This window comes from Hyperolius riggenbachi, chromosome 6, assembly GCF_040937935.1.
Source record: "Hyperolius riggenbachi isolate aHypRig1 chromosome 6, aHypRig1.pri, whole genome shotgun sequence".
Lineage (NCBI taxonomy): Eukaryota > Metazoa > Chordata > Amphibia > Anura > Hyperoliidae > Hyperolius > Hyperolius riggenbachi.
This window is the reverse complement of record NC_090651.1, coordinates 290167502-290182033: the sequence shown is the minus strand read 5'-3', so window position 1 is coordinate 290182033 and position 14532 is coordinate 290167502. Positions and strand designations below refer to the sequence as shown.

At 43.4% G+C, this 14532-nt stretch overlaps 1 protein-coding gene across 8 annotated transcripts in view; it reads right to left on the bottom strand.

Moving 5' to 3' along the window:
* LOC137521582 (myosin-10-like) overlaps positions 1-14532 on the bottom strand; it is a 273744-nt gene that overhangs the window by 28676 nt on the left and 230536 nt on the right. For all 8 annotated transcript variants that reach the window (XM_068241013.1, XM_068241012.1, XM_068241015.1 and 5 more), the window contains 8 exons: positions 12301-12424; positions 11001-11172; positions 10702-10914; positions 8658-8802; positions 6258-6464; positions 3347-3451; positions 3073-3225; positions 769-1017 (listed from right to left, as the gene is read on the bottom strand). In XM_068241013.1, coding sequence (XP_068097114.1) covers positions 769-1017; positions 3073-3225; positions 3347-3451; positions 6258-6464; positions 8658-8802; positions 10702-10914; positions 11001-11172; positions 12301-12424 — 1368 coding nt within the window. The remainder of the gene's footprint in view (positions 1-768; positions 1018-3072; positions 3226-3346; positions 3452-6257; positions 6465-8657; positions 8803-10701; positions 10915-11000; positions 11173-12300; positions 12425-14532) is intronic.

Genomic DNA, 14532 nt, shown 5'->3' with positions numbered 1-14532 from the left:
AATTTACCTGGGCTTCCTCCAGCCCGTGGCAGGCAGGACGTGCCCTCGACGCTGCTCCAGAGGCTCCCGGTCTTCTCCGGTGGCTCACCCGACATGGCCAGGCCGGCTTCCTGGTCGGGCTTCTCCTTGCGCTCCAACATGCGTCTCACGAGGTCACGCTGACGTCATCGGACGTCCTACGGACTGTACTGCACAGGCGCAGAACTACTGCATCCGATGACGCACGTTGGAGCGCACAAGAGCCCGACCTGGAAGCCGGTCTGGCCAGGTCGGGCGAGCCACCGGAGAAGACTGGGAGCCTCCGGAGCGGCGTCGAGGGCACGTCCTGCCTGCCACGGGCTGGAGGAAGCCCCAGGTAAGTGGATTAGTAGTTTTACTTCTCCGTGAACCCTCCCTTTAAAGGTGGGGGCAAGTCTGATGGCCGGTGGGAGTGAGTTCCGGAGAGTGGGGGCAGCCCTAGTGAAGTCAAATGCTGCAACTATTTGGCCGCCCTTGTTCTTTTTGAACCTGGTGTTCTGACTTTGATAATTCTACACATATGTTAATATAAGAACAAATTCTAAATATTTTTAGTTGGTGGGCTTCACCCAACAGAACTCACAAATGTAATAGAGGACAAAAATATATTTATTTAAACCAATGTCTCTTTTAAAGCTATTGTAGCACAGCATTTTATTATTTTAAACAACTGATTATGAAATCTAAAGTTCTCATTTACAGGACAGTGGTCAGAGATATACTAATATGACTTAATACAGTTTTACTTACCTGATCAAACTTCTTCTGTTTCTTTTCCAGGTTGGAAACAATTTGCCGTTGATGATCCAAATCAACCATGAGGTCATCCAACTCTTGCTGCAAGCGGTTTTTAGTCTTTTCCAGCTTGTCGTTGTACTGATGTTTCTCATCAAACCTCTGGTGCATAACCTCTAACTCTTTGGCCATCCTCTTCTTGACTTCTTCCAGCCCATCCACTGCGCCTCCGTGTTCCTCTATTCTCTTTCTAGACTCGGCCAGCTAGGAACAAAGCAACAGTTATAAACAGCTACCTGTGAACCATGAATGACTATATTATAAATCATTTTATGAATGTATCAGTTGGCAATGGATCAGTACTACATGATGTTATCCAATGACTGCTTATAAACTGTATAATCCTAAACCCTGCGTACATTCATATTCAGTTTGGTGCAAGGTAACCCGAATGATGGCATACCCAGCTGCCACACAAATTCCGGGCAGCATTAATTACTACTCCCCCTCCGTGTTGCAGCAGCTCCGAGGGAGAAGTAATTTGGGGTCCAGCAATCGCCGGCACCCAAATTACATTGCTGCACAAAAACATGATGTCATTGGTGGCACTCCGGTCAAGTGCAGCAAGAGCGTGCGCCGAAATGACCTGCTTCACCAAATCCTTCCTTCCTATGAAGAAGTGGACACTGCTCACAAAGTTCTTTGATAAACAAAGTTCATTCATAAAAGCATGTGCAGTACAAAAATCTGGTCGGGAAAATACAGCATTCTGTTTTTTAGACTTTTGTGTGCTAATTCATAAACATTTTCATAGCTGCAATAGAAATGTGGTGTTTAACCGAAGCCCAACTGTCGGTTACATTGTTACAACATTGTTACATTCCTGTTCTCCATGCAGAGACAGCATTACAATAAAAGAGGCATCCCCAACTTCCCTTTAGATGTGCATCTTTTGTTATACTGCCTCTGCTTGCCCTGAATATGCTCTGTATCTGTCTATTAGTCTTTATTAACAATCTATTTAATTGCCACAGTGTAGAAGAACTTCAAGAAACTTTACACATGCCAGGCTTTCTGATGTGAAATACACATCTTAGAAGCAGGAACCCAAGAGGTTAAACACAGCCTAAGGTATTCACAGGAAGCCTTGTTTGTTCCGCTGCTGCTGCCTAGGGGGGAGATCTCTGCTTGTGAGTCTCCATTAACTTTGCTCTTATCGCTCTCTTTTCACCTCTTCAAAGCAGGCGGTATGTTCCGTGCCATTACCACCTGCTCTAATCTTTATGAATTGACATTTATTCACATGTGTTGATAATTTACCACACTGATCAGGAATTTCAGCTTTTCATGCGGTAACAGCTTTTATGAATTGACATTTTGCTAAGTGCGCAGTAAAGTCAGCTGTTTTCTGCATTACAGCATGCAGTAATGCTTTATGAATGATAGCCAAGTAGGAGGCCAAATAGGTGCCCTCTTGCAAGTTATTTTGATAATACAGATTGTTCATACAATAATAATTTTGAATGAATTCACTCCCTAATTTATCCTCTATTGAGACATAAGTAGGAATTCAATGAGGCACTTTTTCAGGAAAGAACAGACACTTGTAATAACATTGGCTTGTAAATTCAGCAGTTGGATGTAAACATTGGAGGACTCTGAGGTCACTTCCTAAAGATGTAATAACTTCCTCCATAGATTATTAAATTGTAGATGTTGCCTCTTAAAAAAAAAACTTCTGCTTGACCACAGTAATGTTCCTGTTTATGTAAAACTCAGTGAGGGAACAGTGATCACTATTAAATAATCTCATGTGGTCATAAGCCAATCACATTTTCTAGCGTAAATTCTAAGCATTTCAATGGCAAATACATTGGCATACATTATAGCTTTTCTTTATGCAAAGGGCAAGATTTCTGGAAAGGCCACAAAGGCCCTGGCCTTGTGCGTTTGCAGCCGGAGGGGAACCTGAACATGAAAGAGGAGCTGCTACATATGAACGAGGAGGCTAAATATGGAGAGCAACACATGAGAAGAGGAAACTCATGCCCAAGGGAGCTGCTCATGAAGGAGAGGGGATACAGTACATGGATGTTACACATGGAAGAGGGGGCTGTGCATGGAATGGGAGGTGCTGCTGCTGCACATAAAAAAAGGGAAGCCCCAACATACAGTACTTAGCCTGGAGGTACAAAAATTATAAATCCGGCTTTGTTTATGCAGACCGACCCTTTAGCCAGGTGGAGGTTAAATAGTTTAGCTAGCAGTGAGGATCATGCCTCAGTGCTCAGAGCATGTATCAGTGTCTTGTTTGAGTACCTGTTGTTGCAGAGCCTGAATCTGTCGACTGAGCTGAGCCTTTACTCCCTCCTCTTCTTCTAAGCTCTCCGCCAAGTTATTTTTCTCCTCTTCCAACTGTTTCACCCTGGAACTGAAGTTTAGCTTCTGTCGAGTCTCCTCTTGTAACAATTCCTGCAATAGTATTTACAAATGACATGAAACACAGATGGGGAGTCGACAACAAAAATAACGTGCAATATATTAAACGGACATCATGACAATGGAAGCAATGTGAAATTCTAGAGTGGCCTACCTGGGCATCTTGCAGCTGTGACTGGACTGCTGACAGGTCTTTTGTTAATTTAATAGTTTTACTTTCAGTGGATCCCAGGGTCCCCGACACGCCGTCTAACTCAGCCTAGAAACAGACATACAAAAACGGAGCCTTAATATACATTTTACTAGACAATTCATGCAGAAATACAAAATATACTTCGAATGGCTTTTCAACATAAGATCACAGTGAAATTTCAACTGAAATGGAAGCGGTCTCAATTTCAGTTGAAATTTCAGAAACAAAACATAAAAACAAAATAAATTTTTTTTTTTTTTGTCCTGTTCAGTAAATAGTGATTGGGTCATACAAGACATAAGCAAAAACAAAACAAAAATCAGCATTCAGCTGAATGGTTGGGCATACTGATATACCCAAACAGCATCATTAAATCATATCTGCTATTTGTGCTTTTATCTTCCACTATCTGTGACATACATATCCACTAATTAAAGTGAACCTCCAGACTAAAATCTACTCAGCAGCACTGAAAAGGCTTGGTGTTTCTTTAACAGTTTCACAGCATCAGAACTTTGTTTTTCTTACCCAAGCCTCATTTTTAGCTGCACAGAAGAAAACTGCCTGGGCATTTTTCCCGATGCAGTGCAAAGCATGATGAGATTTCTGATGTTGTTTTTCTCCTTCTGCTGTTTTGGTGCAAATTAGCTTTGAATTTGAGATTTGAAGCCTAGCGAGTGCAGCTGGGAGGGGTGATATGAACACAGGACAGTTGGAACAGTGTCTTATGCTCCCTGTCACCTCCTTTCAACAAAAAAGATGGCTGCCCCCATGAGATCACAAACATTTGCCTGTTCTTTTAAAACTGGGTGGGTAAGAAAGTACCGTATATACTCGCAAGCAAGCCGACCCGCATGTAAGCCGACCCCCCAACTTTTACCTAACAAAACATGAAAAAATTAATGACCCTCATGCAAGCCGAAGCCCTGGGGGAGCAGAGCACTAGCAATGAATGGCCACCCAGAATCAGTGAGGGGTGTGCAGTGCGGACTAACCTGCTGAGGAGAGCGGCTCAGAGTGCAGCGGTGATGCGGCAGTGATCGGGCCGAAGGAGAGCGGGCAGCTGAGAGATCGGGTGCGGAGGGCGGAGATTATAGCTGCAGCTGCGAGAGCAGAGCAGATGGATGGCCACACAGAAGTCTTTTAGAGTATAGCTGCAGGCAGCCACCCGCTGGATGTCCGCGGCGAGAACAGAGCGTATGGATGGCCACACAGAATAGAAACACAGCAGGAGCGATCTTCCGTGTTCATAATCTCGCGCTTCCTGCTGTGTCTGCACCTTGTACACCCATTGGCTGGTAATAGCTGGTAATAGCCAATGGGTGTACAAGGTGCAGACACAGCAGGAAGCGCGAGATTATGAACACGGAAGAGCGCTCCTGCTGTGCTTCTATTCTGTGTGGCCATCCATCCGCTCGGTTCTCGCCGCGGACATCCAGCAGCTGCAGCTATACTCTGTGCCCTCCGCACCCGATCTCTTAGCTGCCCGCTCTCTTTCGTGACTAGCAAGCAAGCCGAGACCCCCACTTTTGGGCCACTTTTTGGGGGTCAAAAATGGATAAATGGATGTGGCCAAATCAAATTTCACTTGCAGCAACACGTGATACGCAGCAATAAAAACTGCCAACCAAAATCTTAGATCTTCAAAAATGCTGCAGCATTCCCACATTTAGCCAATCCACCAAAATCTTAGAATTGGTCCACTCATACCAGCATAAAAGAGTTTCATGCATACAACTTGAAATTTAGACCATCACTATCAGCATTTTTGATAGCCAAGATACTCCATTTTGTTTGCCAGTTTTTTGTATTGCTGTGTATTATGCATTGCTGCAAGTGCAAGTTCTGAGTGCAAGGGTTAAAGGGAACCTGAGACAACTTTATTTATACTTACTAGGGCTTCCTCCAGCCCCATGAGGTGATTGGGCTTCCTTGCCGTTCTCTCCGTTCACTTCACACGGGAGCTACCAGGAGACATTAAAAGTGAATGGAGCGGCCAGAGTGGATGGTGAGGGAGCCCATGCACCTCATGGGGCTGGAGAAAGCCCCATGTAAGTATAAATAATGTACAGTGTACTGTCTCACTTATGTACCAGCGGTCTCTGCATCCTTAAGGACCAGAGACCGGTGGTAGCAGAAAAGGCAGAACACCGCTGAATACCCGCATATATCCGCCGCAACCGCCATCCATGCTGCACACTAGGAACCTCAGCCACCTGCGCTGCTGTCTCTATGACGGCAGAGTTCCTGTGAGCTGTTCAGGAGCCACTTTCATTGGCTCCTGACCCTGTGTATCAATGTAAGCCAACGGGAGTTGCTTATGTTGATAGAGAGGGTCAGGATCCAATGAAATCAGCTCCTGACAAGCTCACAGGGCTCTGCCGTTATAGAGACGGCAGAGCGAGATCGTCGGGAGTGACGAAAGCGACCAGAACGTGCGGCGTCAGTGAATTGAAATCTATGCCCTGGCAGCCAGATCAACATCAAAACAGGGCGTAGATTTCAATTAGCGTCATCCTTAATATTCTCCCTCCGCCCCTTCCACCTACCCATCTATGTTCATCTGCTGATCCCATAGGATTGCTTGGGCTAACAACTAAACTACAAGAAAACACATTGGAGCCAACAGTTTATGTTAATATGAAATACATGGCTATCCCTATCCCCAGAAATAAAAGGTTGCTGCCTTACACTCACCAGTGGTTTCAGCGGAAGGGGCCGCTACAGTTTTTAGTATGTGATGACTCTACAGATACATATCACTGCTGAGGGCTCATCCATTCACATGTAGGGGCAAACTAGTAATGCTAACTTCATTCACTGTATTATCTTTGTAATTAGAATATCAAATGGATGTAAATGTCCCAGTTACCTGTACTCTATGTAACTTTTCTGCTAGTTCAGCCTTGGCCTTTTCACTGTCGGAGACCCGGACCTGAAACTCAGACACTTGTGCTTCTAATTTTTTCCTCTTCTGTTCAGAGTCCTGCTTTGCGGCATGAAGATTCTTCACTTCTTTTGCCAAATCGGAATTCTCACTCTCCAAGGTCTGCTTCACCTTCTCCAGGTTCACCTTGAACTGAAGAGACACACAATATGCTTAATGTAGCACTGATAAAATATGAAATACATCACATAGCCAACTGAGAAAAACGTTTTGGTTTGGTTCTTATTTGTTGGAATTTGCATGACATTTAGGGTCCTTCCACATTGTACACTGTGTTGAGTTGCGATACCATCGGTATGGAAAAGTCTCACCATGCGTTAGACGTATGGTGCAACCATGCAGTAAAGCATACACTACAATGAAAGTATGCTTCACTGCCATTGTAAACGTAAACGTGCATGTTGTCATGTATACGCACAGCATCCTGTGCATTACCCTGACAGGACCCGCCACACTACACTGAATGTACAATAGGCATATCAATGGAATATCAATGGCTTCAGTGTGAAAGGACCCTAAACCAGTGGAAAAAAACAAGCTTAATTTGCTGTTATTACAAACAAAATCCATGTTCAGGAAAATAAAATGATCTTAGAAATGATAAAAGTTCTTCCAGAAAAATGTTACGTAAGTAGAACTTTACGTAGGCCTACTGTCTTCATTCTAACAGCCAGAATAAGAGCTTATAGATTTGTTCAATTGTGACATTGAAAATTATGATCATACCACATGTATTTCTCTTGTGTAGTCTATACATATTACCATACATTCTAAGTTCAATAAAAGCATAATTCCTGACATTGTTAATTCCCCAAAATGCTGTGACACGCCCAGCTTTTTACCTTAACAACTTTTTTTTAAAATTTCTTTTAAATTCTTAGATTGTTCAAGAAATTAAATGCCCTACCCAATACCCCATATACACTATTAAAGTAAACCTGTAAGAAAAAAAAAGTGACCCTGGGGGTATTTACCTTGGGAGGGATAAAATTCTGGATCCTGAAGAGGCTTCCTCCATCTTCCTCAGTAGAGGGGATCCAGCGCTGGGAACCCCCTCCCCAAGGACAAGCCTGATCGGGTCCACTCTACTGCGCAAGCATGAGCCCTCTGCGTCTGTGCATTAGAGCGAACCCAATCGGGCTTGGATATTTCCGCCAGAGCCTGAGTGGAGAGCTGCTACTGCACATGTGCGCAGCAGCTCCTGTATATATTATGATGTGAGACTGCTCAGCAGGGCCGGATTTACCATAAGGCACTGTAGTGCCTACAGTGCTTTATGGTAAATCCGGCCCTGCCGAGCAGTCTCCCATCATAATATATACAGGAGCTGCTGCGCACATGTGCAGTAGCAGCTCTCCACTCAGGCTCACGCGCCGTGCCTACAGGCGCCAGAGGGTGGAAAGGCGGCTCACTCCCTTCCCCTAGTGTCTCCCTCCCTCCTTCCCTATGCAGAGTTCCAAGCAAAGCGTAAATTAGAGGTTACCCACTCAGCTCTCAGCATTCCAGTCATGAGTTTTCCCTTCAGTTTGGGGCACCACTAGCTACTTAATACCTCTGACTACCTAATACTAAGGGGCACCTGTAGCTACCTATGACGGGCAGGAGAGGGAAGTAATGGAGAAATGGCAGTCAGCACATTCGCGGTGCGGTTCGTTGGGGGTTTGTAGGTTCATGGAGAGCGAAGTCTAGGTATCCAGAACATCCGTGCCTATAGGCTCCTGTGATGTAAATCCGGGCCTGCTGCTCGGGGGAGCCAGTGCTGGATCTGGATGCCTGAGGAGAACAGGGAAAGCCTCATTATGATCCAGAGGCTTCCCTCTCTTGAGGTAAGGACCCCCCAGGAGCACTTTTTTCCTTACAGGTTTACTTACGTTAAAGAAACATAATTTGGCACAAGCAGACTACAATAACTAGAAATACCTCATGTAATACAATCTCATTCCACAAAACAAAACTTTCTTATTTACACAATCTCAATATTCAAAGTAATCAAAGGGCTCTGAAGAATCAAACATATTTATATCACAAAAAACAAGGTTAAAGGCGTACGAGAGGAATCGGCGCAGCAGACTTGGGCGCAGGAGCCTGTATAGCTTATCTTGCTCCTGCACAAATTCCTATTCATTTTAAATACTATTTCCACTCCAGGCCACCATGGTTGGTGGGGAATGAAATAATTCGGCTTCCAGCAATAGCTGGAGGCCGAATTATAGTGTTTTATAAGTAACTTCAGCTCCGTCTTCTGGTGGTGCTGAAGTTACTCACTGCTGTGCCCAAGTCTCCTGCGCTGGAATGGCAGTTTTCGAGGTTAAAGTGTTTACATACTCTGCGTGTTTGCTCCAGTTGTTCTGACAGGTCATCTAGAGCCTGCGTGTGACGCTGACGCATTTCTACAACCTGAGATTCGTGAACTTTTGCTTCTTCCTCAATTGTCTTCTTCAGATCGGTCACTTCCAGCTCACGTTTTGCCCTAAGCATTAGACAGAGTTTGCAAATTAGGATACATAATGTTTTAAAAGCTCTATGCTATCTACCCGCAGAATATGATAATTTCTGTACACCTAGTTCTTGGTTGTGTCAATGTATCTCTATTGTACCTCTATTTTCTAATACAAACATGATTTCTCCAGTAGTTCCTTTTCTATACTCCAAAGAAATCAAATTTCCTTGACCTTTAAAATACTTTCTAATTTACAGCTGTCCAATGAAAATATATATGGGCCAGAACGGTAGTAAATACTGTGCAGTGAAGAAGGCAGAAAGTTGAATGTGGTAGAGCTAGTGTCAATAACTTCAAATACCTCAGAAAGCTGGGATGATTTATTGGTTATTTTCAGAAATCATGGGATAGATTTTACTTCGCTTAGAACCATGGTTTCTGGTACGGGTCCCACCAATATACTGCAATTGGGCCTGATAATTTGTAGTTATGCATCCTGTTCAGACTTCTCTGGTTGCAGGCTTGTTATGATGTGAGTCTCACACACTATTGAAGCCAAAATGTCACCCTGACAGCTATGCAATGAAACAGGAAAAAAGTGCACAGGAGCCCTCACGGAAAAAAGGCCACAGTAAAGAAGGGAAATTTGGGTGCACTGAGGCGCCAGACAAAATTGCGGGCACCAAGGAATGCCGGTATGCAAACTGCAGCATTACATATGCAATGCTGCAATTTGCATACCGGCATGCCTCGGCACCTGCAATTTTTTGGGTACTCCTGAGCACAAATCACGGCTTTGTGCCAGGGGGCGTAGGTTAAGGTTTGGAGATGGGGAGGGGGAATGGTAAAGTGTTAAGGTGGCCACTAACAGTCCAATTTCTAGCGAAAAATCGTTCAAGCGTTTAGAAATTCTGATTGGATTGGTTGTAAATAATCTCTCTTGATGAGCACAATCGGTTACAAACGATTATACAAACCATCGTCTGAATTTTCGTTGATACAAAATTTGGATTTTCTAGTTGGTTGTGATAGATAAGATGGAAAGATTGGTTCATTGATAGTGTAGTGAACGATTTCACTTCCAAACAGAATTTCTGATTGCTCGAATGATTTTTCGCTAGAAATTGGATCGTTAGTGCCCACTTTTAGGCAGCGGTAGAGGGAGATCTTCGGCCCCTTTTACACTTAATCAGTTGCTCTCAGTTAAAACTGAACAAAAACTGATTTTCAAAGTAATGCCCATGTTTTCCTATGACACAGTTCACACTATATGTGGTTTAACGGCAACCTTTTTCACAATGCACTGCTATGGAAAAAATGCGCAGCAACGCATAGTAACGTATACCAACTGATTAAGTGTAAAAGGACTCTTAGGGTTAGGCATTGGTAGAGAGAGGTCTTAGGGTTAGGCATCAATAAAGGGTGGTCTTAGGGTTAGGCATTGGTAGAGGGAGGTCTTAGGGTTAGGCATCAATAGAGGGAGGTCTTAGGGTTAGGCACTGGTAGAGGGAGGTCTTAGGGTTAGGCATCTGTAGAGGGAGGTCTTAGAGTTAGGCATCTGTAGAGGGAGGGTTCAGTGTGAGAGTAGGGTTAGGTTAAGACATAGTAAAATATCGGTAAAGATTACCAATATTTTACTATTGGAATTAAGTAAATTTTTACAATTGAAGCAGCGTGAGTTTCGGAGTTATCCCCTAGTAATACTAGGGTCTACGCTCTCAGACCATTCTCCTACCCACTGCTGTTTAAGTCACTATTTATTTAGTATCGGCTCCTATCCAGATTTTAAGATGTTTCCAATAAAAGTTATATTGTAGAATATTTTACCAATTTCCTCCCAGTACGTTTATTAGTGTCTGATATTTCGAATCAGAATCTGTGTATTGTTGGATCTAGCTGTCCTCCACTGGAAATTAGGCCAAACCTCACCTAAGTTCCTGCTGTGCTGCTGTAGAATCTAGGGTGTCTTCCAGCTCAGACTTCAGCGCCTCCAGCTCCTCCCCCAGGTCCCGCCGCTGCTTTTCTGCCTTGGCTCTCGCAGCCTTTTCTGACTCTAAGTCTTCTTGAAATTCCGACATTTGAGACTGGATTTCCCGAAGTTGTTTTAGAAGATTGTTCTTCTGAGCTGCTTCCTCTTCAATTCTAAAGAGTGACCACAAAAAAATTACAATTAATGTTCTCAATCTCAATCATGTTGAATGTTCCGTCACTGGTTCTCCAATAATTACCGTGCCAGTGCTGCTTGGAGCTCCTCTTCCTTTCGTGCCAACTGCTGTTTTAGTTCCTCAATCTGTTGCTGAAGCTCCAGAATCTGATCTTGTAAGTCAGACGTCTCCCCATCAAGCTTTCTTTTCATTTTCTCCATCTCCTGTCTGCCCTTTTCTTCTTTCTTCAGACGATCTGTAAGATTAAATGAAATAAACACCATGAACCTCATTGCACATTACAATTATATTTATTGTCCACTGACCAGAGTAATAAAATTGCGATTCATTTAAAGATTATAAAAAGGGTCAGTTTAACCGAGACTAGCAACTTACAAAACAGTACTGCCAAGTTGTTACTACACATCCGGCCAACAACTGCTGATAGCACAAACTGCTATGACTGACCTGAAGGCACCTGGCAGTATCAAAAAGGTAAAACAAAGGTATATAGGAACACCTTGTAAAACCTAATAGTATAGGCCTAATTCTAGGCATATTTCAGCAACTCAAAGTAACTCATTCAGCAATCAGAAATGTACATTAAAACTAACACTGTCTTACCTACCCTCACCTGTAAGGCTCTACTAAGTGCTTCCAGTAAAAAGATTAATGGTGCTGAAAACTAGTAAGTTACACAGCCTTACTCTTTTAATGCCACTTCAGAAAGATAACAAGTTTCCTTTCAGGTGATCCGTTAGAAAAATTGAAACCAGAATTTTGACTGTAAAAATAGGCTAGTAAATATGTGCTTATTCAGCACAGGAGAGGTCGTATTTGGCAGGTCATTTGACGAACCAAAAATGGCAGAAAGGGGCAGAGTCTCGCCATAGTAAATAATGATGGTGAGCCTGTACACCAGGATGCAGAGGGGCATAGCACAGACAGACACATAATGAGGGAGGCATGGCAAACACAAATGACCTGGTATCATTCTGAAGTGGCACTGGTGTCTTTGTAGCATTTCTTCATGACACATTTTGTATTTGAGTTGAGTTTAGCATTGCCCACTAGTTTCATTCTGGGTAACAGTCCCCCCCGACAAAGTCCGCTTCACGTAAACTGCAAAGTAAGCAGCAATACAAATCTCATAATATACTATCTACGTAGTGTGTGTTATCTTGTTACGAGCATACCATGCAGTCACATTTACACTTCACACTTTCCTCTGTCCTGAAAGTCCCATTTTTTTATATGTATAAACTAAAAAATATGCTGAGTCCAACATAAGTCTGAAAACGCAATATTATACAAATGAACAAAACAAAACAGACATCTCTTATGTGCCTGGATGTCACATGGTACACATGAAGGTTCTTCCTACCTTCCATATCTGCAATGACAGCCTCATATTTGTTGCGGAGTTTGTTCAGACTCTTTACTTTCTCTTCTTCTTCAGCCATGTTAGAAGTAAAGTCAGCTATCCGATCTTCCAACAATTTCCTCTCCTGTAACAAAGACATTAGTCAGAATATCATTCTTCCAACAATTTCCTCTCCTGTAACAAAGACATTAGTCAGAATATCATTCTGGTGGAGAAATCTGCTTAGTTATAAAGTTTTTTTTTTAAAATTCACATTATTAATTTTATTCAAAAAATATACACCTACTTTTCCAGCCACACCTAAGGCCTTGTGACACTATCGAATCTATTTGGACATAATTTTTACATTCTTCACTTTAGCGGTGTACTCACTTTTGTTGCCAGTGGTTTAGACATAGTTGTGTCTGTACACACAAGCAAAGTGATGCGTGGCTCCCAGCAAGGGGTAATTGATTGACTATTCAGCAAATAAATGATGTTTCTCTCACCTATCTTCACCCTTCTGGGCAAGCAGCTTCAGGCAGGATGTGCTCGGGCAAATTGAAGAGGAAGGAACAGGGATGATGCATGATGAATGCCCCTCTAGCAATCCACCTCTTTCCACCTGCACATCATTTTGACTGCACAAGACGCAATGCATCACCCTGTTGTGATGATGGTCGCATCTCAGCAATAAACTAGCAGTGGAGAAGATCGTGCCTGGCCTGTGTTCTTTTTGCCATTAATGGTTATTTGCTGGGACAGCAAATTTACAATGATATGCAAGCTGTATACTGACTACATTGCATCAAAGTACATCAGATAAGATCGGCACCACTCCAGATGACATCCCAATGGCGATTGGGCTGTTTGAATTTTACCACAGGTGATTGCTAGAAATGTGTTTTGCATACTATTTGTAAGTTCCCCATCAGGTCCGCCACATACTCCACCCAGTAGGACGCCTATTGGTGTTTTTACTTCGGTTGGGCTATTCAAAGGCATGTTCACTTGTGTGTTATTTGAGGCTATTGCAATTTGAGAAAGGGCATGGCCCGAAACAGCGTCTGTTATTGCTGAAGCCATCACTTTGATGTAATAAAAGAGCTTTGATACTACTACATCTGGAGTGGTGCCGATCTTATCTGATGTTCTGATGATTGGAGGTCGTGGCACACTAAAGTTTTCACCTTGTGGTGCTCCTCCTCAACGTTGTCGTTGGTACATTGCATCAAAGTGTCATATCTTCAGTGTTGCAATGGTATAGGTAGATACTTCTATGGCTATAAAGAGCGAGCAGTGAGGCTTGTGTAATGGTGCTGCTCTTTAAGAATCCACCTCAGTGGTCGTGAAATGTAGGATAAAGAAATAGAGCGCACTCAGAGAACCAGTGGTAGGAAAGGCAGGGATGCCTGGAGTAATCTCACCTTAGAAAGTTATTGGCAAGCCTGTACAGGTTTGTCCAGCGGCTGCGCATGTGTCCCTCTAGCCAGGGACCAGGCTTGGCAGTGTCCAGATTCTCCTCCTTAGGAAGGCAGGGCTGGAATCCATGGTTGTATCTTTGCAGGTCTCTGCCTGGACTGTGCGCAAGTTCCACACTATGCGGCTGCACCACAGGCTATGGCAGGTTGCGCTAGTGCAAAGTGTTTTGCAGTAATGGGGATGTCCAAAACTCCCTGTTGCTCTGTGTGACTGTATAAACAGCTCGCAGGCAATTGGGAGTAGTGATTAACACTTGTCAATGTAGTAGTGCATGTAAGAAAGGCTATGGCGACTGCCGTGTGGTATAACAAGGTTTATTTGCTAAGCACATTTCAGGAGGCAAGCCCTCCTTTCATCAGGCAAAAAGCTCTGCCTTCCTACGGAGGAGAATCTGGAGACTGCCAAGCCTGGTCCCCTGCCAGAGGGACACATGCGCAGCCGTTGGACAAACCTGTACAGGCGTGCCAGCAACTTTCTAAGGTGAGATTACTCCCGGCATCCCTGCCTTTCCTACCACTGGTTCTCTGAGTGCGCTCTATTTCTTATCTTTATCCTAGATATCGTCATTGTTGTCCAATGCAAAGATGCAATAAAATATTTACAAAAATGTGAGAGCTGTACTCACTTTTGTGAGATACTATATATTTATATACAGTGCACTGCATATTTACATTGCAAAGTGCAAGGTGTGACTTGGCCCCAAATCCTACTGTCCTGTGCTCTATTCTCACTATACTCTAATGCATTCTAATGCAACACACAGTAATAACC